Raw genomic sequence first — 27900 nt, forward strand, 5'->3', positions numbered from 1 at the left:
ATAAAAGTAGTTGTGTCAAATCAGTTGTATTGATGACAAAAATAGGTAAAATAACTATACTAAATTAGACTTAGATATAATTGCCAGTAAATATTACAGAAAGTAATGTGAGACAATGAAATTGAAAACTGAGAAAAAGTTGAGGTTAAAAGAATCTAATTTATTATAATTGATAAATAAAATTTATTTTGGATAAGGTAGCATCAACTGGCGTTAAATCTAATTTATTATTTTGTTTAATATCATTCTAATAGTTTTAATTTTTATTTTACGTATCTGATACTAAATCAATAACAATGATTAATTTTCTTGATTATGTACAAAATTTAGATTACCTAATCGCGTAACAAGTACCAAAAGTGAAGGCATTTCTGTCAAATCATTTCACATGGTCTTTTCAGACATTACTGCAAATATTTAGAATTGTAATATTGTAATGTTTTCTTTATATTGTTATTATTGTTTATGTTCTTTATAGCGTTGTTAAAATACGGTATCTTTGATGATTTTACGGTATCTATGATGGTTTTACATGATAAATATGATATACCATCGATGTGAGCTATTAGTTGTAGGCCATACTGGTGCCTCTTCGCCTGGTTAACTAAGCTAATGGTATCAAAGCAAATCGCCGGGCCATGAAATGATGAGAGTTCATACGACAGCCTCTAGCCTTCAATAACACTATTTCAGAAATTATCTGCTGACATCAGCAGTAATCATTGAGATCATTGCGGATGACCATAAAATATTAATCGAGTTAGTGTGTTCGGAGATGGAGAAAATCTCACTTCACAATAAAACCTGCTGCGATGGATGTTCAGTTCACTAAGCATTTATTCACCATGAAATACTAGCATTTTTTAAAACAACATTCTGGTAGTAAGTAATCATGCAACATTTATATTATACAATTTAATGATATGTCATCCAAAGCACACCACTTTGATGCTTTGTAGTTAAGTGTCGCTTCGCTAAGGCCATATCGATTCAACTTCCTAGCGTAGCCACGAGATTATTTTAGTCCAAAGCCCGTGAAAGCGGTGAAGCGAAAATAATTTACGCCAAAGTTGGCAGTTGATCAGTGAATGGAGGCTTTTGTGACCAGGGAGGCTAAGTTAAAGGAGATGACGGAGGGCTTGTATTGTTAGAAAATCGAGATATTTATAGAAAACACCGTTCTGAAACTGATCGAGCATTTGAGGCCTGTACTATAAGTCAGGATCGTTTTTAGCCTAAATACTTTGACGTTTATAGCATCAGTTTACCTAAATAAACATGGCGTTTAACATAAAATTTATTATATTTTATTAGGAGATCATTGATTGACCGTATGTAATAATAAAAGGAAGATAGTCCGGGTGCCATCAAATAAAAAACTCAAGTAGTAATAAACTATTTATTGTGAGCCAACATTTCGCCTCACGTTTTAGAGCTTCATCAGGGCTAAAAAAGATATAAATACATAAATGATAACAAAGGTAAAATTTAATTAAGTTGTGACTAATTATGATAATTCAATAATTGGATAATTATTATTTTAAAAAATACTACGGGATTATCTCTTATAAATAGATCTTAAATGTTGTTTTTTTACAGCTATATGACAGGTCAATTTTAAGTATTGATATAAACTGATTACTAGATGCAGAAATTTAATTTGTCATAAAAAACTTTAAGAGAAGTGGACATCATTCTATCACCATTAAGATATGGTGATAGAATGATCCTCAATTAATGATATCAGTATTGTGGTATGTCGAGCTAGTTAGGGGTTGTGTGTAAGAAGGAGTGTGGTAGAAACATCTGTTTTACAGAATTAAAATGGTACCGGAAGCATTCATTGCAATTTGTTTTCATTTATATTTATACGTTGGAACCTGTTAAACAAACAAATACAAATACCGCTCCACCAATGGTAATTAAAGTCAGCTATAAACTTATTAATAAGAGTTATTGTTAAAAAAAATTATAACCACTGAATGTAATGAAATGAAAAAAACAGCAGATGATAATTAACAATGTATAATAATCGTTCATGTCAGAAATATATTAAAAAAATAAATAAATTATTAAAAATGACAAAGATCGTAATGTTTTCATGTGACTAAAAAATTCTTTAAGTAATCTATAAGCTTCTTTGGCATTGACCTAGTTCATAACTAATATTTCGAGACATCTTAATTTAGCTCAAGGTGGGTTTTCCTCCTGTAGAAATATTTGTAGCATTGCTCTTATTCGTCATGGATAATTGATTGTAATAAATATATAATGATTAATTGATGGTAAGGTATTTTTAATTTTAAAAAATAATATATTTCGGTCAAAAATAATTAAGAAATATTTATTTTCCGACATTTCGCCCCACTTTGTAGAGCTTCTTCAAGGCTGTTTAAGTTTATAGCTTGGGAGACCTTCAAGTCCTGTCCTTTCATGTCGCCCCCCAAACTATCAACTTAAACAGCCCTGATGAAGCTCTACAAAGTGGTGTGAAACGTTAGAAAATAAATAGTTTTTAATTATTTTTGTTTTGTTTTTTTACCGCAACCCTGACCATCTTCATATTCAACAAATAATATAATTTTTTAAACCGCTTATCCTGCCTCAAGATCAAAAAGTAGTGTAGGTCGGACAGAGAAACAATATAATAAAAAATATTATGTAATAGTATAAGCCGACATTTCGAACCAAACATGTGGTACATCTTCAGGACAATTATATTTCTCGAGATCCTTTGGGAATTCTAGTCAATATGTCTTGTTCAACTTGGCATGTTAAAACTACACCTACCAAGGTTCTTTTGGGCCTCCATAAATGCGAATATACTTTTGCTAATTTATAACAAAGAAAAAACTGTTTAACTTTCAGGAGCATAAGCAGAATTTTTTTTTTGGGGGGGGGGAGAGGATTTGATAATAAGAAAACAAGTATTACTGAAAATAAGTATAGCTCAAAATATGTATGTATTATGAAAAATACACAATTACAACTCAAATTAATTACAAACCATATGGCGGTAGGTATGAAAATCATATTTCTAAATATATTTTGTCAGAGGAGGAATATATTCCACTGATTCCTCTGCGTAGGACTCCGGTCACTTTCACTTGGGAATAGAGCCTTGAAGGTTTTAGTCTATGACCAATTAAGGGTGGGTTCATCTGTTTAGCGAGCTTAGTGTATTTTTTTTAATAATTTATTTATTGTTATTTACAACTGTATAAAAATATGTGAAACAAATAAATTTGCTGATTGATATGACATGATACAGATATGTGGAGAATTTACCCGTTGATAGACCTCCAATAACATTTCTTGAGCAGAAGATCTCGAGGCCATCTTCTTTTCAAACGCTTTTATTAGGTAATGAAGGAAAAGGCAGGTTAGAAACAAGTAGGTTTGGAAGGTTGGGAAGTTTGTCATGGAAGGATTGGTATCTGGTTCTGGCAAACTCGGTAACATATGGAATATTGAGGTCCTGATGGATGACTTAATTTGTGACAAAGTTAGGAGCATTAAAGATTTTATGAAAGATTTTGGACTATAAGGATTGGATTCGGGAGGAATTCGAAGGGTTTTTTTTTAGTGTATTTAAATTTATAAAATATATAATAATTAAATTATAATATTTCATATAAAATTATACTAATTTCGGCCCCACAACTTGACACAAAGATATATGTAAATCAGTTCAATCTATTTTTACTATAAGAGTATACAAGAGATATTAAATTTGCTATTCAGATTTGCCTAGCGAGAAAATGTTATATTTTAAAATGGAAAAAGAAGACATTATAAAATAAAGCACCTTAAAATTCAACGCTGCTGCAATACAAGAAGGAAGTGTTACAATAAAATACGCTAAACTGCTTAATAAACTTGTTTCATCATTGATATTCATTAATAAAACTTTCATATTGACGAAATATAAAACGAGTGCAAAATATTAAAAGTTAAAATCAAAATACCGAAACGAAATTAAAAAATAAAGTCAGTCCTAGCGATTCAAGAAAACAAACTTTTTTTCAAAGAAATTTAATACATTATTAATAATTACAATAGGTTCTTACAATTATATAATATTATAAAAATATAACTTATAATATGTAAGTAGTTGGAACCTGAAAGTATAGTTATATATACAGCCTTACTAAAAGATGTTTCCCAGTAAATATATATGCTTTAGGCACTTGCCTTAAACATATATATTTTAATTTGATATTTAAATAACAGTCTATATAAATTTTAATCTAATCTATGGTGTTATAAAAAGTAATAGTTATCATAAAAATATTATGAATTATTTAAACTTCTTATTCTGCCTCAAGGTCAAAAATTAGTAAAACTCCTTACGTCCAAAACTATAATATTTTATCAAAAACTTAAACTTAGAATTTATTTTAAGATACTTACCAGTTATTCAGGTAACAATATTTGTATTCAATGGAGTACTCACACTCACCCCAGAAATAAAATAAATTGAAAATTTCTTAATAAGCGGTGGATGGAGTGAACTACCCCTTCCATAGCTCCTTTAAGTACACCTCGGATTATTTTGATAGGTACTTAAAAATTTAAAAGTGTGTGAATAAGGGTCTTTTAATTTATTTTAAATACTTTTTCAAAATAAAAGTTAGATGTTAAAACACCTCAATCATTTTCCGTTGTAAATAATTTTTAAAATGTCCATAAGGTACAGATGAAATACCAAATATAAAAAAGTGGCATTTTTAAAATTCATAATTTCTACTTTTATTATTAATATTACTTTAATAAGATGAATGCTCACTCAAAAGGGAGAGACAGTCTCCTCAGTGGATCCGTACATTGGAGGTAGGGTTTATACAAACATGTACCTTTCTATATAAGTGAGTTTTGAAGTTCTCACCGCTGGAGCTTGTTTTGTACAGTAGTCATGTTAATGGAAAAAAAAAAGTTTTGATTGCATTTTGAATTGGATGTATTCCAAAGATAATGCCGCAATCTGAGGTTACTTTCCCTATTGGGTTCTTCCTACAGACTGTCCGACTATTAAGGTTGCCATAAAGAATTAGTCAAATACAAGAAACAAATTTTGTCATTTGTTCAACATTAAAGCAAACCATCGTTTATCAATAAATTAAATCGTTCAAATAAGTTTACGTCTTGAATGTTGTAAATCGTTAAACAAGCATGACACAAGAGCTCATATTTCTTTTTTAATACAGTTGAATGAAATTAAAATATATTTAACGACCTAAAAGAAATTAAAAACAAACTGCAAACTGTAGAAGAAAAAAATCTTCCTTAAAAGTCCCTGTTGGGCGGGCAGCTCGCAATGCATGCCGGTCCATTTTAGGAACGAGGTTAGGACTCTAGGAATCGGCCAATAGGAAGCCAATATTCTATCCTGGTCACTTTTCTGTTACTTGTGCCATTATACTTACAGGGACTCCAGTTGTCAAGATTGTGAGTGTTAGACTGTTCAATCAAATATTAAATTACTGTTAGTGCTTCCCTTTAAACTACGGAGTTTCCTGACTTTTAATTGTAAGTTGGCTTATTGATTTTCACCCTTCGGCCCTAAATTCAGCCCAGTTACACTAAAAAATCTGTTTTTAAAGATTTTGTAACCTAAAGTTGTTTTCAGAAAAACATATTTTTTTCTCATTTAATTTTATTATTCAATTTGCAATATATATTAGGTACTCATATATCATCAAAGCTCAGTAGTTGTTTATATAAAAATTGTGCTGTATCATCCAATAAAATCAATACTTAAATGTTTATTTCAGTTATCAGACATATTAAAACTGAGTGTGAATTTCTTAAGCAGTGAATAAACTTGATATTCATTAAAACAATCCACATGTTCCAAATTCATGTGACTAGAATTACTTTTCTCAATTGTTTTGTATTTTGTTTAATACCAAGTTACAATTATGATAGCATGTTATGAAATACAGTGTTAACTCAAAATAATTAAAGTTATTCTGATAATACAGAAAGAAAATCCACAAAAATGACAGACCGAAAGGCAGTTATCAAAAATGCTGATATGTCAGAGGAGATGCAGCAGGATGCAGTTGACTGTGCGACGCAAGCACTGGACAAATATAATATAGAAAAGGTAATTTTTATGTTTAATTTTAATAGTTTTAATAACAGGTGCTAATGGGTGGGGTTGCCATTCTATATTGCAATTTGGGCGACTGGATTAGAGTACATATGAATTATTTGGTTAATAATTAATGAAATATACCATGTCATATTTTTCCAGTTGGCCTTAACCGTGTTCTGGTGATGAATAATTCCAAAATTTTAGTTTCATGTTCACATTATGAGTAGATTTAATTTTTTTTTACTAAGCTGTCGCCTGATATATATTCTTATTCTGTAATTAAATGTTTTAACCCTTTGCAGATCATGTACTTACTTAGTGTTTCATTCACACATTAATGTTGTTAATTTTATTAGATGTACGAGTTATATGTCTTAATTTATACTATATACAAATTAAAATAATAAAGTATCAAATAAGGCCAAAAAATGATTTATAATAGTATAATTTGAAGTTACAGTTCTAATTATATGGTAAACATGAATTGACCAATGAATGTTTTACCATATAAGAATTACAAAAGTACCACCTTAAGAATTACAAAAGTAATGTTACCATTAAAAATTTAAATGTTAAAAAAAAAAAATAGTGAAAATTACTCGTTCCTTTACCATTGCACAATGAGCAATTTATTCTAATATTTGATTTTTGGTACCTTGGCCCATTGGCAAGAACTACAAAAGACAAATAGAAAAATGCTAGTAAAAAGTAATACAAAATAAATATAAGATTTTTCGTTAGATTGATGATTGTGTGTAATAATAAAAGGAAGATGATTTGGGTGCAGTCAAAGAAAAAAAATTGCAGATTGCAGGCAAGCACGAAAATTAATCAATTTAGTACTTGCATGCAATGTGGGGCGAAACGTTCGCTCATTTGAGTTTTTTTTATTTAACTGCACCTTCTCAATCTTCCTCTTATTATAGGATTTTTCCTTTAAATGTGGGTATAATGCTCATAGCTCGACTAATATTGTATTAACATAGGAATAATAAATAGTACATGGTTTTCATTGGTCCTTTTTGTTGTTGAAAGTTTTTGAAGAAAGTATGTCTTTACTTCTATTAAATATTTGTTTGTTTTTTTTAATCTTCATCTGAATTATTGTTTATGAATTTAAAAAATTGTTTTTTCAATCTACATCTCAATTTTTGTTGATGAATTAAAAAAAAAAAAAAAAAAATACTCCAACTGTTTATTAGATTCAGTAAATATTATGTTGTTGAAATCATCTGATTTAAAACATTTTTCTTTAAACTTTATTTGTGGTGTTGTTTATGTTCCAGACTATTATTTAGTTTGTGTTTCGATATTAATAAATAGTTTAGAATTGTATATTTATAATCCAGAAGCATAATGCAGTAGTAATTTACTTGATAAAGAGTTGGTCAGTTTAGAAATTCAAAATCGATGCTTTGGAGCATATCTGTATATAGTTGGTCATTATATTATCTCTGTACAACCAACCCCCTTGGAAAAATATCTGTTTTTTTTTATGTATTTAAATCTTTAAATAAATTTAGAATATAGTCTTATGTTATTGAGACTTTTATTATTATTATTACTCCAACCTTATTTGATATGTGATTTTGTTTGATGTAAATACTTGGTAGTAATAAAGAATAAATTATAAATAGTTAAAAGATTATAAAACATGAATACTATATTGAGTGAATCATTTTGCAGCAATGTACCCCTACAGTTGGAATATTTTGGAACAGAATAAAAAAAACGTTATATTAATTTACATGAAGGGGGGAGGTTTTCTGTTTTAAATTGAATCTCAGTATTTTTATTTAAATTAGGTCTCATTATTACTTGTAATATTTCTTCAAAATTTTTATGGGATATTATTAATTAAATATTGAGGAGCAGATTGCATAAAGTGCTTTGTACTCTAGATGTTGGCACCCATCAGTTAAACTAATTCTTTGTCTTGTTTGTTGAAAATTATTTCACCAACTTTTATAAAGACAACTACATAGATAATATTTATTATTTTAATCTATTTAAAGTTTTCTGTTGTTTTGTTGGCACCTATATCTTAGCTGTTGTAAGTTATTTTACCAACTTTTATAAACACAACTATATAGATTAGATTTATTATTTTAACCAACTTAAAGTTTTCTGTTGTCTATTGGGATTTTCTATTCGGATTGTTAGAGATTTCTGTCAAGCATTCCTTCTTTCTTAACAAATCAAAATATGGATTATGCTAACCACAAATATTCTTGAAATATGACTTTTTCTCCTTATTATTGGTTCCTTATTGTTCCAATAATACGCTGAAAAAATACTTTAAAATACGTGTACATATATAGTAAGGAGCATTCTGTGCTTGATTGTAAGAAAAAAAAATCTTAAAATGATAATAATGCATGTACACCATAAAACAGTTGTTACTTTACATCTTTGTAGTACAATGATAGTATTTTTCTTTTTTTATCATGGTGGTAAACTTTATGATAAATGCTCTGCTTTGTAAGAATGCATTATCTTACTATCCAAAAAAGCACATGATACTGAATTTTAAGATATCAAAATTAAGAAAATTATTTTATTTACTGTATTTCGAATATTATTTTCTTCAATAATGTTCTAACATTTTTTATTTTCTTGCAGGACATTGCAGCATATATTAAGAAGGAATTTGATAAGAAGTATAATCCAACTTGGCATTGCATTGTTGGAAGAAATTTTGGCAGTTACGTGACCCACGAAACCCGTCATTTTATTTATTTCTATCTTGGTCAAGTTGCCATTCTCCTCTTCAAGAGCGGCTAACCAAATGGCCGTCCATCAAAACGGAGACCTTCCATTTCTTATCCTTACTCCTGTTCTAACTTCCAATGTAAATCCCAACAACTCACAACAGTTTCTTTCTCTGTAGCTATACAACTGGTCTCCTTCAATCTTCAACTTTAATATATTTAAATAATAGCATCGTCACTAAAAATATATTGATGTAACCATTTGTCATTTTTTTTTCTTTTACTTTTTCCTTATATGTTGATAAAATTGCATTTTATATTCTGTACCTGAGAGTCTTTGAGACTATTATAGCTGCTAACTGGTTGCCAGAATAAGAAAAGAAGAAATTTTGGTTGGCTGCAATGCATAACAGCTTCAATCACACAATGGCCAAATATTTAGAATCAAAACTTGCCAATTAACATTACCAAAGAAGCTATTATGTTAAGCGCTCACGTATCTGTCCATGCTTATTTCTTTTCTTATTCAGCTGAAGTTTAATTTATGTACTTAAATTAATAAATCCCTTGTGCTGTTTTAAACCAGCTTAATAAATCGCCTTTGAGGTACAGAAATTTGTAGATAAATATATCTAAATGTGAGTACAACTTTTGCACTACCTAATACATGCAAGTTTAACTTTAATGTATGTGAATATTTATATAAATCATTGTCCATGAAATGACTTTCTCTTGTGATGCACTTTAGTTTGTTAAACACGGTGTCTTTACTTTTTATTGGCAGTTGTACATTAAAAGAAGTGATAATTTTTATTATTAGTTGTCTAGAAGTCAAAGGCGTTGACGAATGGGGAATATATTACATTCCTATCTCATGTGTTTTAAAATATTTGTATCCCACCTGTTGTAGGTTAATTATTTTTTAAATGGTTTATCTGCTTGTTTTATTTCTTCGAGATTTTTCTCGAAATGATTTAATTGTTAATGTATTATTTATGTAAAGATGAATTTATGATATTTTGTTGTAATGATTTGAGGGTAATGTCCTTTATTCATTTTTATTAGATTTATTTTTTAGATGTATTACATTAGTGTACAAAATATGAAGAACAAAAAGTAATAATAGCTATTTACACTGCTATTTAACAATATGACGGTATATATTTTTATATATCGTGTATCTGTTTCACTTAATTAAATGTTAATTAATCTATAATTTCTTTTTTATTCATTTCAAAACCTATTCTTTTCTTTTTTGTTAATTATGGTTAAATTTCAACTGATTTGCTCGGAAAACCCAATTTTCAATTTTTCTCTTGTATGATAATGGAAAGTTAATATTCAAATGGCTTGTCAAAATATGGTTAGTAAAAAATTGATTAGAACGTTGCTTATTTGTATTCGCATTATTTATTAAAAGAAGAAATTATTGCTAGATTCAGTTTTATACAACAAGCCAGTATGTTAAGAGGTAAACAACTAAGAACTACTGATGGAATTTCAATGAGTTAAAGTGAAAATTTTAACTTGGATTCAACTAAGACTTGGGACAATGGATGTTTGGTATCAGTAATTGAATAAAATTTAAATTGTCTAAACTTCAGTATAAGAAATATGAAACTAACATGAGCGCAGAAGTGATCTGAGAGATTCTAGCCAATTTTTTTTTCAAGATCCATTTACATTAACTTCGCACTTTATTTAATTGTTAAAACAAAAGGAAGATGCAATAAAACTTAATTATGATTATTATTATAAATTTTTCAACTCCTTGCTTAATAAATTAACATTGGTTCGGTATCATTGGTACTTTCAACTTTATTCATCGTAATCACTGGTGCCAGAACATTATTTTTTATCAATATAATCATGTCAATCAAGATTAAATGTATCGTAGTCAATCAAGGTCAGGTGTATCGTGTTGTCCATCAAGTTTACATCAGGTGAAGATATTGACATCGCTGTCTTTATTTCAAAACACCACATAACTTTTAGGCTAACCCTGAAGTTTGATGCAGTAATTGTATGTTGATAGTTTTAAGAACTTAAAGTTGATAAATTCAGCATAATAGTAAAATTCACTCAAAACACTTTTTTGAAAATGAATGTAGTTTTTTGGGGTTTGACAATTCATAGTAATTTTAAAATGACATATCTGTAGTGTCTACTAAGCCAGACCCAATCCAACCTAGATTTTATATGAGTAAGGTTAAGAATATATAAAAAAGTTCAGTGAAAAAAAAAACCTTTAGTGAAAATCGTCAAAATATTGTGGTAAAAAAAGTATTCAATTACTTTGTAGCACTAGCCCAAAAATAATATCTTGTATATCCTTTTTTGTGCTCAATAACCTTTCTCTTTGAAATTGAAGAGGTTTTTTCATTGGGAAAACAATTTTTTAGTCCAAAAATTTCAAATTTTGATTAGTTAATGCCTAAGACTCAGTCCAATTTTCATGTTCTTTCACCAATTTTGCTATGCCTTTTCTTATTTTCTCTATGAAAAAATGGACTGAAGAATATATACTTGAAATGTTTAGTATTAGAAGACAGTATGTGAGACAGTGGCCTAACGAGAAGTACTTGGATGATTCCTTATGTCTAACTATGAAACATGGTGGAGAATTGATTATAGGTTTTTTTTTTTGGGTTTTTTATGATTCCGGTATGGAAAATTTTGTAATAATAGAAGATAAAAATGACTTGAGAATATTGCTAGGAATTATTTTCCAGTATAACAATGATCCAAAGTTAAGTAAGTTAGGACTATGGAAGAGTATTTTGTAAGAAAAAAAACATATACTACTAAAATGTATGGAAATGCCTTATCAGAGCCCTGATTTGACTCAAGAAAATGGCAATTGCATGGTGAGAAAATAATGGAAAGAGATCAAATCATCTGGAAGTCCTTAAATCATAGTCTCTCTAATTTCTAGAGATAAATGTAGTTTGCCAAGTGCTAAAACAAACAATAAAGCTCATACTAAATAACACTTGCCCACTTGAAAAGTGACAATTCAAAAGTCTTATATTTAAAACCATTCAACATCAAAAATTTATTAAACTAATATTGAAATAGTATTAAGTTTTGTTTTTGTTATACTTTATTAATGGTTATTAATTTTGCCTGAAATTTAAAAGAAGTGTTATTATACTTCCGTGTAAGTTATGTAGTATTTTTTGGATAATAACGCTCAAATATTGCATTTTTGAGCTATGACACTTTTCTTGTTTGTGATATTAAGTTTTGTTTAATCTTAAGTAAAATAGTAAGCCAATATTTTTGCTTTTTTAATACTGAAGATAAGGATGAGATGTATTTTACCTCAATAGTATTTTTTAATTGAATACAATATTTGTTTTCATATATGTTCAATTTTTCCTCTTTCAATTAAAATTATTTCAAATATAATTCAAATATTTATGAAGTCTTGTTCAACAAATTTTTTCTCAGCACTATAACTGATAACATTATTCTACGAAAAAATCAAAAAACTAATGATTACAATATATTTATAGATAGTGTATGTATACATATTTTTACTAAGGTATTTATTCTTACTAGTTGAGGAAAATAGTTTAGAAATAGTTGGGACACTTAATTCTATTTGTTAATCATTCACTGCGTACTAGATCTTACTAACCACTCCTTACCTAAGTTTAAAGATTTAATGGGAATCAAACTCCAAACTTTTGAGTTTACTAGGAAACTAGGAATTTGTTCCTCTCTCCTCGACCCATGGTCAGTCTTAGTGCCTACTAGTATAGTAATGTTTTGTTGAGAAAGGACAATCTATATGCAGTGTTAATTAGTAATTAATAATTAAATTGGTATAATTTTAGATAAAAAGGATTTTCCCTTTAAGAGCTATCCAATATGCTTCAATTAAAAAAATTGGTTTCCTCTTCTTTCTGAATAACTTCATAATCAAGTAATTTTTTCTGTAAGATTTTATTTCTAGAAGACAATACGGTCCATATCTATTGTGAGAGATTGAATATTTTGTGAATGCACTCAAATGATATTTGTATATCAAATATTTATTACTTAAGCACATACTATGCACTTAAATAATATATTTAAATACATTTAAAAAACAACTACACATGGTGTATTTAAATAGTTTGTGGATGATATGCAAATATTGTTTAAGTACATTTTCAAAATAATAAATTATTTTGCAATAAATAAAAAGTGGCTTATGTCACTTTCATTCTCACCAGCTATATTTGGGATATTCTGCAATAAAATTATGATTATTCTGATTCTTATTACCTTTGCCAATTGCTTAAACCATAAGTCAGGTTGTTCCAGGTTTTTATACTGCTCTTTTGTTTCAATTGTCTTTCAAGTTATGGTTTAAATTATTAATATTTATTAAAATTTTTTAAAATGCTGATGTGAAGAAAACTTCCGATTAGAATATACTCTTATTCACCTCAGCATTTAAAAAAATTAATACAATCAACTTCCTAAAAAAGAAAATCCAGAATATTAATATTTAATTTTTTTATTCAAATTGAGTACTTATAATTGTTAAGAATCAATATTAAAACTGATATATTTTATCCCCAGCTTAATAAAACTTTTATATCTAAGTACTACCGGCAGTTTTATTTTTGTTATATCACAAGTATATGATGGGTGAATCCTACCCATTCAAATTTATTTAATTATACATTTAAAATGTGAATCCAAGCTAGAATATATTAATTTTTTTAATCCTGTATCAATTTAAATAATATAATTACATCAATAAATGATTTTCTTTATGTAATATTCTTTCTTCTGGTAATAGGTATTTTAACTCAACACTATCAAATCAAATATATACCAAATGTACAAAATATTTTAATAACATCATAATATCAAATGCTTCTTTTTTTTATGTCATAATCAAATAAAATATTTAAATTATAAATTTTATTTATAATTTCTTTGTTTTTTCATGATTGTGGTCTCACTCACTGTGATGAGTGCAATATATTATTTACTTAATGTGATGTACAGAACATTAATTTTAATACATTTTATGACATGGATATAATTTGTCTATTTAGAGTCCAAAGCAATATTAAATTTTAAATCAACCTATTCCAAATCATAATATTACCATCTAATGAGTACATTAAAATAATACAATATTAATTATTATTAAGAAGAAATCACAATATGGATTAGATAAATATTAACACAAATTTTAGGTAATTATTAAATAAGTTAAACTGTATAATTAAAAAAATATAAAAACAGTTCTAATGAAATCTTGCAGAATGTGAAACAGCCTTCTATTCTAATTCCATATATGTTATATGATAGTGATGGTAATTAGTAAATGTTAAGGAAAATTATTTCAGAATATTCAAAGGAGATAAAGGTAAATTACCTGGATATGAAATGAATAGATAGGACAAAAAAAGGTATTTACCATCGTTAATTTTAAAAATTAAATTGTGAATTATGAATTAACATATTAATGCATAACTTTTGAATGAGATGTTACCAGAATCCTTCAAAATCATATTATCATAACTATCTAAATATAGTTGGATTTTGAAAATATACAACTCAAATGTTTGTAAAAATTATTTATTTTAAGGAAAGCTTCACCATTAAATTGGTCTTGATTGGATGGTTTCAGAAATTAAAGTATCAAAAAAGAATTTTATAATGTTTGACTAATGCATTTTTAAATTATATGCAATATATACAATTTGAGAGACTATGGTGAACACTTATTAGTAATTAGACTGAAAATAGCAAATGAGCCCAAATGTTACTAAATTAAGTGTTGTGTTTGCATAAAAATTGTGTAAAGAGTATTTGTTATCCCTTATCCTAGCAAGTGTATTACCGTTATCCTTCACTTTTTAGGCTTATTTTTGCATTATTTCAATATTTTAACCAGTGTTGACTGTTTATGGCTAATTTCCACATCTTGGCGGTATATGCCATCATTGGCAACCCTGAATTTTTACTTTTTCTAAGTGAAAAGATTAGTATTCCACCTGCTGTCCCCAAGATGCTAGTCTACTAAAAAGAAGGAAAGTTTACACACATTTTTAGCAGGTTTTTAGACATTTTAGAAGGTTCAGGATTACAAAATCAAATCCTGATGTATTTTGTTGTATAGTACTAAAGAAAAAGATTTCTGAAATGATTATTCTCAAATGATTATATGATAAATTAGTCTCAATCAAAAAACTACCTGTAATTATTTTTTTTAAAAATAATTATTCACTCATTGAAATAAAGCAATCTTATTTCTAAAGCATTTATTTCATAAATAATTATCTGATAATTGTTGTTTCACTATTTTTTTATTTTTTAAATAAATTATTTCACAAATACACAACATAATTATTTTTGTTTTAACAATAATACATTAAAAATCCATAAATACAGAAAATTAACTATATGAAGATAGTTCACAACCATCGCTGTTCCTGTCATTACCACTGCAAAGGTTTAAACTGTATGATAGTTGGCACCATGGCAGTATTTATTCTCATCACATTATCTACTGTTGTATCTAGTGACAATGAAAATACTATCAAGTTGGTATTTAATACCAAGGTCACAAGTGTTTAATGGTGCACAATGAATGATAGCTATCATGAAAGAGAGGCTAGGCAGGCTTAACAAAGTATTAACCACAGTAAGATCCATAATAGGGCCTGTGGATTTCTATAGGACTCTTGATCTAACAAATTCATCTCTCCAAAATAATAATAAAACAAAAAAAATAATAGATAAAATTACTATTTAAAAAAAAATGAATAAAAATCCTATTTTAGAATCTGTTATGAGAATCTTGCATCATTTCTGCTTTGTTTTGTATGAACTCTTGATAACAACAACAATTATTGGGACAAAGAACATAGAAAATAGCAGTGATGAGTGTGATTATTAACCCTTTCATTGGCCATAGTTTCACTGAGACGCTTTCATCTCTATCTTCGCCCCCATTCTCTAAACTTTTAGAGTTCTGGTAGCCTTCTTGAGAATTCTAGAGTTCTTAATTATTTATAAAAACTCTCCATTTGCTCTTGGCTACATAAGAATAATAGGATATATTATAGAACTTTAAGTTGTGATGTGAGTCATTCTTTAGATTTGATGCTATTTTTCTATCAATTTTTAAAGCCCATTGATTCAATTGCTTTGTTTTTATGATTCAAGGAATACTCCTTGATAATTACCTGAAGCAGGCACACAATTAATGTTATAGTTTTCTTGATATTGATTTTTTAAATAAATTCTAATTCGTGGGAGTACCATACACAACTAAGCTGTGATAAAACAAAATAGAACATCTAATTATTGTTTTAATTTTATTACTGTATTGATTTCCAGGTTAGTGTGAAACTTAAACAAAAAACTTTTCCTGCTTAAAAATACTTGTAGATCTCTCATTTTTTTCTCTTTTCACATTTATTATGATAATAAAACTAAACTTAGAACATAGTATCTAATGTTATATACAATTATTCTTTTAAACATGTCATAAATCAAACATCATACGCTTAATCGGCATCTAAAGGAACTAACAGAAGCTTTAGTACTATTTTTTTTTATAGAAGTGAACTGATTTAATTGAGAAAAACAATTTCATTTATATAAAAAAAAAGTGAATATTGAAAGAAAACGAAATATTTGTCTTTCTACTGCTATCCTGGTCCCCTCTCAGGCCTCATGAAAATTTACATTGAGGTTAGGGAGTAACTGCCTAGAGAGGTAAAAAATCTTACAGTGACTGGATTGTTTAATATAAAATTTAAATTATACTTGTGTGTGAACAGATAACAGCTTTTTATTTTTTAGGTTTACTACAAAAAGAACTGGTGCCATTGACTTGTAAAGTCTCAGCCTCAACTTTGTGATTGGGTTAGGGAATGATAAAACAAGAATTATGTATTTTATAACTAGATGATAATTGATGATTAGAACTTCAAAGTAAGAAGGAAAAGTTGGCCTCAAAGAGGAAATAACTGAAAAATAAAACAATTGACATTCAAATGGTTGATCTTTCAAAAAATACTCAATTACTGAAATTGAGGAAAGACCCGCACATTCTCTCATTTAACAAGCCTCTTTCTACATTTTTTGGGGGGTTTGTAAATAATAAAAATGTGTTTTAAGAGATCAACTTTTTGCCCCAAATTGTAGGGCTTCATCAGGACTAAATAAAAATCAGATACAACCATTGTAAAAATAACAATTTACCAATAATTATTTTTAATTCTATCATTTATTTCTGTATTTTTTATTAGTATTTATTTTATTCATTTTAATTGTTACCCTGTTGATTTTTTTTTATATAACTTTTTATCTTATATTTTATACAATATTGTAGTCTTATCATACTTTACAATGTTTATATCTTTTTTTATTTAGCCCAACACCCTAGGGGAAAACGTTGGTGACTAATACATAGTTTTTCTGCTATTTTAAGTACTTTTTTTTTACTGCCACCATAAGAAAAAGGAATACATTTTCTTCCTTCAAAGAAATTTATTTTCTACTATGAAAAATATATATATTCTTTTTACATTAGTTAATTTCCAAATTTTTTTTTAAGTTAATATTTATCCACTTTTTTAGTACTACCAAGAGTGAAAAACGGTTAATTATTTCAAATTAAAGGTACTTTAGAAAGTATTTAAACCATTTAAATTTAATATTTGGAATTTAACTGCCAAACTATGGCAAATTAGTGCATGTGCTACAGTATTTGTGGCCGATTCAGTTATCGATTTTGGGCACAGTTTTTTATAACTGGCATTAGGTTATTATTTATACTCTCTGTATTTTAAATAATTAAAGAATTTCTCAAGCCTTCGATTCAAACTTATTATTGTATTAATAATGAATAACTGATATCATTATATCATCTATTAACAATAAATAATAGTTTAAGATGGTATATTTTGAAATTCTATTGATTCGATGTTAATACGTTTTCCAAATCTTGCCAATCAATTTTAACGGATTATTTTCTATTTAACACAGTATAAATATCATTGTATAAAGATATTACACGTTTGGATAATTAAATTAACAAATATTTGCTAAAAAATTCAGAACAAAAGTTGAATTTATCGGTTTTGTAGCACTATTTCTATGAAATTTTATCATATACCACCTTATTTGCCGAAAATTACGTTTTCCCTTACTTCACTTTTCTTTATTTTGATTCTGTTTATGATGAAAATAGAGTAAATCAAGTTTAATAACCGACCAAAGTAAAACGAACTAAACAAACGGGTGGATACCGACGTTTGTTCTATCCTTTGCTACCAAGCATTTGTACAAGTCATACATTTGTGGCAAGTGGCAAATATGTAGATCCACTATTAGGTTAGACTACTCGGATAGGACCTGAGAGATATTAAAGAACATACAATTTTACCTTGAAATATCGAGTTTAATAAATATCATTTGAGCCGTTTTTGAGAAAATTCCCCAAAAAATGTAAAATCGATTGTATGGAATGTTACTCCCGTAAGTCGATTTTAAAGAACAAGTTGACTACAGCATGTTTTGATTTAATGACGCAGGGACACTTCGTACCTCCACGGGGTACGAACATACCATAGATAGACTTTTAAGTTTTTACATCATTCCAAGCTCTACCATAAAATTTAATCAAATCCGACCGGAAACATGAATCTGCTACAGTGATGTATTAACCCGTCTTCGGATAGGCCATACGCGTCTCACCCACTGTCATCCCATGAAGAAGGGAGGATGCACCGATGTGTCGCTGCTGCTGAAGTGATCTCGCTGTTGGGCACATTCTTACTGGGTTGCTCTGGAGACAGACTGATTCTCTTGATGTGTACAGGAAATGATCAGAGAAGACTCCAGAACAGTAATAAGTTTGTGAAGTGTAAATTGTAATTGTAAACATGTAATGGTAATTGTGATTGTAAATTTCTCACTTTGTAATTTCAACTGTATTTGTATTTCATATATGTATGTAAATTTGTCACTTTGTAATTTTAACTGTATTTGTATTTCATGTATGTATGTAAATTTCTTACATTGTAATTTCAACTGTATTTGTATTTCAACTACATGCCAATTCTAATCGCATTTTCAAATCAAGTGTAAATAGCCCGAGTGGTCGAAACAGTTAAATAAAAAAAAAAAAAAAAAGGAACAAGTTGTAACATCTCAGGCTTATATCTGCCTTAAATATGTAATTTTAGTTTCGTACGACTTCCCGCTTTTGAGCTAATCACTTACACTGACCGTTTTCTAAGAGATGGTTATTTGGACACATAGGACATCAAACCTACTTTGGATCAGATGGAATTTTTTTATTTTCTCTTCTTATATATTTCGTATGTAGGTAATTGAAAGCAAAAGGTCATCTTAACTGATAGGCAGTATTCCAGAGCGTAGATTGAAATAGAATTAATGAAGGAATTCTGTTATCTTGTAAATTTAGGTGTTTTTTTACAAGGGCATATGTTTTGCAGATAATAATTGTTTTGACGCCTAGGGTAGCCCAATTCTGTTAATTGTTTATTAAATGAAATGTTTGAATATCATAAAATCTCTTTAAATAGTGTATATGATGATAATAAATAAGGACTGCCTTATGTTAGGATCCGACGTAGCATTAAAGACAAGGCGGCCTACGATATTGGAGGCCAATTTAGCTGCGGTCAGATGGGAGCACTTTACAATGTGGGTTAATATGTTAAAGGCAGTTCCTGGGGGCTCTGTAGAGAAAGCAACTTCCATGACAGTACACAGCTTATAGTAAGGGTGGACACCCCTGGCTGACGATTTATATTACAACTTAAAAGGAAGCCATCGGACGGAATTTAACAATATCATTAACATATACAATAAAAATAGATAATAAATATTAATATGACGTTTATCAAACACTATAAATCGACCAATCCATTTAAAATCGTTAACTTTCACTATTAATGACGATAACATAATTTTATAAAAACACTGAAATTTTTTTATAATTTAAAACGAAGAAAAATATTTCAGAAAATCGAAGAATTAGGATCAAGATGGACTTACTGGTATCTTTTATTCTCTAGCTCCAAATTCAGCCAAAATTTGACAGAAATTCGAATCATGGAAAAGAACATTCAGATAACACTAATTTAAATTATATTGCACAAAATAGCCCGTTTCGGGATTTCTCCACAAAATTTCACATATCCAAGTTTCTCTGTTGACTAATAGTTTGTTAGATTTTTGGTTAATTCTCCATTCTTGTGTGATTACACGATTGAAAAACTGAGCAGAAGAATATGCTATGAGGAAATAAAAGGGGAATTTGGCTTAAAAGAATATTTTGAAATACGCCTTTTTACATAGCACCTTACATTTTTTTTTTCTAAAACTTGAAATTGAAGGAGTTATAAGTTGAAAATTGAATTTCAGTCTTCTTAATAAGAAAATAAAATCAATAAATACAATCAGCTTCATCATAGACAAAATATTAGATTTTTAATCAGAGTAGTTTAGTTTTTTTATGTACGTTTGCATAAATGTAAATAATATTTAGTGAGTTTAATTTGATTCAAACAATGTTAGGAAAGCTTTCCATAAATTAATATTACAAAGTGAACAATAAAGATGATTATTGCAGGATTTGGGTATTTTATTTGATTTTGGGATTTTATTGAGCGATTTTTGGTTTTTACTGCACACAAGTCCGGTCTCTAGTCATTATTTTTCGGGTCCAAAGGCCTTTAGTAATACTAGTACAATCTTCGACAAGATAAACACAGTGCATATATTTTTATTTTTCATACAGGCATTAGTCGTCTACTTCAACTTTAAAAACTGAAAACAAAGCTGAGCTCATAGAAAGTATATAAAAAGAAATTTTCACTCCTTATACCCCAGAAAAAAAATCAAAACATAAACATAAGGAAATGTTACGATTAGTTTATGTTTAACAAATGTTACGATAAAATACGGAAATCCGGAAACGCTGGTGTTCCCCAAAGTAGTGTCCTCGGTCCCATTCTCTACACCGTCTATACAGCTGACATTCCAACCAATCCTAACACTATTCCCACTACATATGCTGATAACACATGTGTGCTTGCAATTAATAATAACCCTTTAATTGCATCACAAGCTCTCCAATCACATATCACAGCCCTCGAAGAATGGTGTCGTAATTGGAGGATTAAAATAAATCCCAACAAATCCCATCAAATCACCTTTACTCTTCTTCGTAACTTCGTAAACCTACTGACTGCCCTCCTTTAATAATGTTACTCTTACCCCTGTCGAACAGATCCGCTACCTTGAACTACATTTGGACAAACGACTAACCTGGAATTCTCACATAAGACTGAAAAGACACGAGACTGCACATCGATTTCGACGATTACATTACGATTACACTTATTAGAAAAATGGTCTAAACTTCCAATTCATTTCATAAGACTGATCTACAAGACTGTAATAAGGCCAATCTGGTCATACGGAGATGAGCTTTGGGGCTCTATTAAATCTTTGAATTTCTCTCGTATGCAACTCTTACAATCCAAAATCCATGATAAAATCCTCAATGCTCCTTACTTTGCCACAAACAAACTCATTCATGAAGACCTTAATGTTCCATATCTAGCCCGGACCAGATATCATTCCTTCCATTATAAACTCCCTGACCACCCAAACCCATTAGTTTCTAACCTCTACCATTCCTGGCAATCCTCCGAAGCACTGAATTATTGCCTGTCGACTGTATTTGAGTGTTACATGTTTTTAAATTAAATCGGTCCCGTCAAATGAACCTAGTCCGTTACGGGATAGTACTAATGTTCAAATAGTAGTAGTGCTGCAACCTGTGCTAGCCAGTGTGTTAACCTGGAACCTACAGCCAGTTGGTATTTGAGAATACTGAATACTGAATCTTTGGTTTTCGGATTATACAACGGTGGCGATTTCATAGCCTTGTACAAATAATTAAAAAAAATTAAATCTAAAAAAAAAGTTTTGAACTTGATATAATAATTTAGTACGAGTATTTACCAAAAACAAGATTTATGATTGAGATTGTGTATTTTAGACTAAACAGTAAGATTTGAAATTGTCGGCAAACATTAGTGGTAACTGAATTGTCAATATCGAAGGGATATTATTATCATGAGAACGATTTGAGAGATATTGACCTTATCTAGCTCCTGCCAAGATACCGGAGTGTTTTCGACTGAGCAGCTGTCATTGCTCGCTAAAACTTAATTGGATCTCCTAATGCTATGATTAATTATTTGTTTCTGAGAGCTATCGTATAATTTGATAGTAATTTATTTTGATGATTATAAAATAAATCATATTGAAACGACTGTTTGATTATCAACATCAACTTTTTTGTTTATTAAGAACATTTATGAAGTTTTATAAAGTTGTAGAATTTGAATTATTTGGAGTTTTGAAGCAGCTACATAATAAAACTTTTTTTATCACATTACAAAAGGGTCCACTTGGTTGATTAATATTTAATACTAATAAGAAAGAAAAAGAAGAGCTCGAAAAGAATGCTGAGCTACATCGTCAAAAAGCGGGTAGAACAAATTTATAAAAGGTTAACTGTAACTTATATAAGTTAAAAGTCAACTTATATAAGTTGACAAATAAAGCTCTGACACAATTATTATGATTTATATTCACGTCTAAAGATTTTTATTGTTCTCGTTTTATCTAAAAATTATTTATTATTATCATTATTTCCAGGGTAGGATTTTGTGTGGCTTTGGAGCGATGGTAGAAGACATAACTTTCTAGCAATAGTTTCAGACATATTTCATATGGATCAAAAGTTATTAATTGCTTTTTAATTCCCTGGACGTGAGTTTTTTGACCGTTTAAATAATTATTGTTATTGTTTTCTTACCTAAGTAGACGAGCCGTATGTCTGTATATCAGTACAATATGTACTTAGTGAGCTATTGATAGATTGTCAAAAAGAAAGACTTATTCTTCTTTTATGATACATTTTCCTGGACCAAAACAAAAAAAAAAAAAAAAAAACGCCAATGTAAAATATTGAAATCAAATTATCAGCCATAATCTGCAGCTTTATAACAACTTATTCATGTTTACGAACAAATAGTACAACTTATACATTGCAGTTGATAAAAGCTAAATCGCAGTTTAAGTTACTAAAAATCTATCTTGAAAAAGTGTCGATAAATCGATTTTTTTAGGTAACAGACGTGCGGAATGTTGCTATAAAAAAGTTGGGTCTGGACATTTGTTTTCTTCATGAATCTATATCTCGAAAACTTAATAAGTGATTTAAAAAATTAAAAAATAGTTTTGAACATATATATTCTTATCCACCTATTCCTCGCTGGAATGCACCTGATACTGAAAGTGTACAAACGTAGTATGCATTTCACACCCCTTCTTCCCCCTTAAACTACTACATCAAGTCGATCGCGACACGCTTATAAGACAAAAAGTAGATTTTTCTTTCTATACAGAAAATCTGGCCGACCCTGTCCTAAACAAAGCATTAACGGACATACGTACCTTCACCTTTTTTTTTGCAATCGTTAATTCATATTTTCACTTAGGGCACTTAACCCTGAAACACCTGTATAATATTTCTGTAAAATCGATTACTTTTTCAGCTCACAGGACAATTGACAAACGAGATATCGAAAGAATGGAAATTTAATGGAGAAGCGAAGAATCCCGATTTCGGTTCTTAAATTCTTAATACAAATATAACAAAAGTGGCCTGAAAGTGTAGGTGGTTCCACAATCCTAAGGTGTTAGATGGATCTCGCTGGTAAGAGTCACGTATTAAAGATTTCATCGCTGACGTCAAGACCCTAAGGCGAGCATCAAGACGTTCTTGTGATTTAAATCCTAAAAATTTATAGTTTTCGATATGAAGTCTCACATTAATTCCAGTGGAAGTCTCTCTGGTGCCACCGTTCTCTTGGGAAATTTATCACATATGAGTGAACGAGATAGATATTATGTTTTCTTTCCAATGTCATTTTCTTCATGAACAATCATTATAAAGTATGCAGTTTCACCAATTTTTTTAAAGGGATAAATATGTTTCCGTAATATCATTGATCTTACTCTGATTATATGTTTATATAAAAATGTTTGTGTGAAGAATCTATGTAAAGCAAGAGTTCTCATTTCATTCATTATACGAGTTCTTTATTAAAACTGCAAAGAATATTATTTGTATTTAAGATGAAAAATATCATAAATATATTTAAAACTTTGATCGATTGTAAGATTCCATATCTCACTAGCCACAATTAAACAAAGGAAAACTACTTCCTGATCGATATAACTATCGATAGTAAAATGGACTAACATAGCAACGACGATGATGCCATATCTTCAGTAGAATAAACCATAAAACTTAGTTTATTATAAGTATTCCTTTTCTGTTTCTATAATATGTATGTTTTTTAAAGCTAGGAAGCTAGGGCTCCCACGGTTACCTTATGGCCCGTAATTGCACTAATATTCCAGTCTTTCGGAACACGACTTACCGTAAATCACATCTCGACTGAATGCCAAGTATACGACTCCCTCAAATCTTTGTATGAATTACCAGCAGACCTCCATGCAATTTATAAGGATAACAAACTGAAGCTAAATAAATTTTTTGAATTTCTGAATCACTCAAAACTTTACCATAAAATTTCACTGCACTTTCCCATTTTTCAATAGTTATAGATTTCAGTTTGGAAATTAAGGCAATAAGGACTAATACAAATTTCGGAAACTAAGGCAATAATGACCCCGAGGTTGTTGATGCCTTAAAATAATAATTATAAAAAAATCTAGGATTTCCTTTTGATAATGAAAGGTTAAACATGAACACCAACCAACAGTGCCATTTCAGAGATTTAATTTACTTTTTCTCACAAAATGAGTATTTGCTTATAAGTCATAAATTTTCATGAGTTATTCAAGTTTAAGGGCCATTTCGTAGGGTTGCACCACCTGCTCACATCTCCTCAACTCTCGCTACGCCTTAAATTACAGATTTATAAATCCATTATAAGACCTACAATGCTCCACGGCGCCCCTCTTATGAGACACCTTTACAGCACAACAATAAATCGACTACAGGGCTTCCAGGGATCTGTCCTCCGTAAGATCGTCCGGGGAACCACGCTCCAGAGGGCCAAAAACGGAGTTATACGTGAAGAGCTCCAACTCCCTACTGTGCAGGAGTATATAGGCCGACGGCACATCAAATTCTTTGATGGGCTGAAGGCCTGCTGCAACCCACTTTTCAGGGAGATCGTCCCTCCACCACGATCTGAGAGGTGGCAGAGCACGGTTCCCTTAGTCGACGTCCTCGACGACGGAAGGCCTTAGACTCTTCAAGTCTGAGGTCTAAATTTTCACCATACACCAGCGGAACGGCCCCTCCCCGTTCCAATATTCCACTAGCGTCAGACAACCAAGTAACAACCTTCAATGGACCACTCACCTAACCTTATAATGCCAAAAGGCAATCCAAGGTATCATCACCCAGATATACATATAGTATACCTCCTATATGTATGTACCAGCTATTCAATAACATCATTATATGAAAAAAAAAAAAAAAAAAAAAAAAAAAAAAAAAAAAAGTTTAAGGGAGAACAAGGCACATTGCTATTAACTCAAAGGATCCGGGTTCGAATCTAGCTGTTGGAGATAATTATTTTCTGTTTCACTGTAGTCTTGAGTCAACCCTGTGGGTACTGGGGGGCCACATAAATTGAGTACACTCAATTAGGGAAAAATCTGGTGGTTGAGCGTGATCTTTAAAATCACCTCCTTGTATAACTATTGTTCTAAAACAATGCTTCCTTAACATACTGAGCCCATTACCTTTCATTGGTCGCATTGGTGTTCATATAATTATTATTATCCAAGGTTAAAGTATTAAAATAGTTAAACTATTATTGTTTCGATAATTAGTAAATAATTGATGCTGGATGTACTAATTAGAAGTTTTATGAGTTATTGAGGTATGAAGTTTGAGTTATTATTATTTCTACAACTGAGGAGATTGGTTTAGTAATGAGCAATGAAAATTCATAGCCTATTTCATCATAAACTTTCGTTCAGTACAGAATTTGTTCTCACTAATTTAATAGTAGCAATATACCATAATAATAAAAACTATCGGACTGAATTTTTATGTCTTACTGTGATATTTGCAATATCCAAATTAGTCTTATACTGACTCAATAATTAGTCAATTAACTACCCTAATTAAAATATATTTACCAAAACACATAGTCCGCAACAGTAGAGCCGATTGTTACAATGAATATTTTTGTAACGGCCTTGCCATCGGTGTGGTGACCCGAAACTATTGTTTTTTAAGCGGCCTATGGTCAGTAGGAGTATTTTAATACTCCTTCAACACCATTTTAGAAAAACGTTTTGACCTCTTGTCTCGGGATATTCAAATAAAATAAATTCAAATGAATATAAATAAAGCGTTCCTCTGGACTGGAAGTCTTTGTGACTTCTCAGATAACACTTTTCCCTGACTTGTTACACCCACCATTTCGTGTGGGTTTTAAAGACGAGGGATGAGGAGATTATTGGCTATTTTAACATCCTTTTATACTGACTTCTTCCAGGAAGTCAGATTCTATCCATGTGAATTATTCCTTCATACATCACCATCATACCGAAAAGGTGGTCAAAACAACCCCTTCTCTAAAGTTAAACTCATTCCATGTCATCCCAATTAAATTATATTATTATTCACTGAAGTTTACAATATCTTACCTTTTCTTGTAATGTTTTTATTGGCCCAATTATCGAAGCTAAAGGATACTTTTATTTAACTTAATAAATAATACATGAAATAAGTATATGAAAGAAATTATTTCAAATTTTTTTTTGTTTGATTTTGATTTGTTAACAAGAAAATCATTAAACAAAATCTAAATCACATAACATTAAAATTTGGTTTTATTGTAATCATATCGATTGATTCTAAATATATATCTAATTATAGCTACTGTCTCATTTTACGCTACCTATTCTTCACTGTTCATAACAAAGTTATAAAACTTCGTGTCATTAAAAGAAAAGTGGGCATAAAACTTCCAACAGAGATAAATGGGATCCTTTTTCCAATTAAGAGTTTAAAAGTTTTGTTTTTAACGTCTACAGGCTATTTTTGACCTTGAGTAGCACTCAGAAACGGAAAGCTATTAAATGACATTAAGAATGGAACGGCCCAGATTGCGTTATATTATAATTCATATATTATAATTTAAATGTAGTTTCAAATATTTATTAAGATTTAATGTTTCGACCTAAAATGCAAGTCTTCATCAGAGTTGCTATGAATAGCTGTAAAATTTTTTTTAATGACCCCCTTCCTGGTAAAATCTGACAAACATAAAGATGGGAGTTGTTTATCTACAGGTAACCAACAGGGGGTCAAGTTTTCATTATGTGAGACCGCCATGAAATAAAAGTGAAACCCCAAGCCGGATTTGAACCGGCACCACAGTCAAGAGGCAGTCAATGGGTTATGTCTTAGCTCATTCGGCTACAAACGACCCCCAATAGTTATAGATGTGCAAATATGAGATATTTTACACTTATAAATTAAATATGTACCCAATGAAAACCTATAGAAGGGTCAGCGGTGCAGTAATTCCCTAGGAAATATTGTTACTAAACGGTTGTGTAAAGAGGTGATTTGGTTAGAATTACATTCGATTGCCAAATTTCCCCCCAATTAAATGTTCCCACTATACGAGGCTGGGTAGACCCCGGAGAGCTCCGAACCCACAGGGCTGACTCAACAGCTACAGGTAACAGATAACAATTATCTGCCACAGCTGGATTCGAATCCGAGTTCTTGAAGCTAGTAGTCCATTGTCTTACCAATGACAAACCCACTCTTTTTAGAAAATATAACTATCATATATTTTGTACTTGTACAACGTCCCAGGATTAACCCAATACCCATGTACTATTGTACACTATCTAATATTTATACAAAACTAAAAGACACTATCCCTCCTCTACACCGATCACATATTGTATACCGCATCCCTTGCTCCACCCTTAATTGTAATT

General features: G+C 29.8%; 2 protein-coding genes across 3 annotated transcripts in view; one reads left to right on the forward strand and one right to left on the reverse strand.

Annotated features, from left to right (window-relative positions):
• Nucleotides 1-27900, reverse strand: part of LOC106687249 (uncharacterized) — a 137354-nt gene that overhangs the window by 4006 nt on the left and 105448 nt on the right. The window lies entirely within an intron of this gene.
• Nucleotides 5358-9074, forward strand: LOC106687254 (dynein light chain 1, cytoplasmic). 2 transcript variants are annotated; one of them, XM_014431028.3, is made up of 3 exons: nucleotides 5358-5448; nucleotides 5985-6109; nucleotides 8723-9074. In XM_014431028.3, exons 2-3 carry the CDS (start codon nucleotides 6002-6004, stop codon nucleotides 8882-8884), a joined length of 270 nt encoding a protein of 89 aa, XP_014286514.1. In that variant the 5' UTR covers nucleotides 5358-5448; nucleotides 5985-6001; the 3' UTR covers nucleotides 8885-9074. The 2 variants fall into 2 exon arrangements, with proteins under 2 accessions (XP_014286514.1, XP_014286513.1); XM_014431027.3 differs by having other exon boundaries at nucleotides 5373-5529.

Source organism: Halyomorpha halys, unplaced genomic scaffold (assembly GCF_000696795.3).
Source record: "Halyomorpha halys isolate HHAL.00 unplaced genomic scaffold, Hhal_1.1 Scaffold937.1, whole genome shotgun sequence".
Classification (NCBI taxonomy): domain Eukaryota; kingdom Metazoa; phylum Arthropoda; class Insecta; order Hemiptera; family Pentatomidae; genus Halyomorpha; species Halyomorpha halys.

Coding starts and splice junctions, on each gene's coding strand:
- LOC106687254 (XM_014431028.3), top strand. CDS start 6,002: ATGACAGACCGAAAGGCAGTTATCAAAAATGCTGATATGTCAGAGGAG. Junction 6,110..8,722: donor ACAAATATAATATAGAAAAG/GTAATTTTTATG, acceptor ATTTTCTTGCAG/GACATTGCAGCATATATTAA.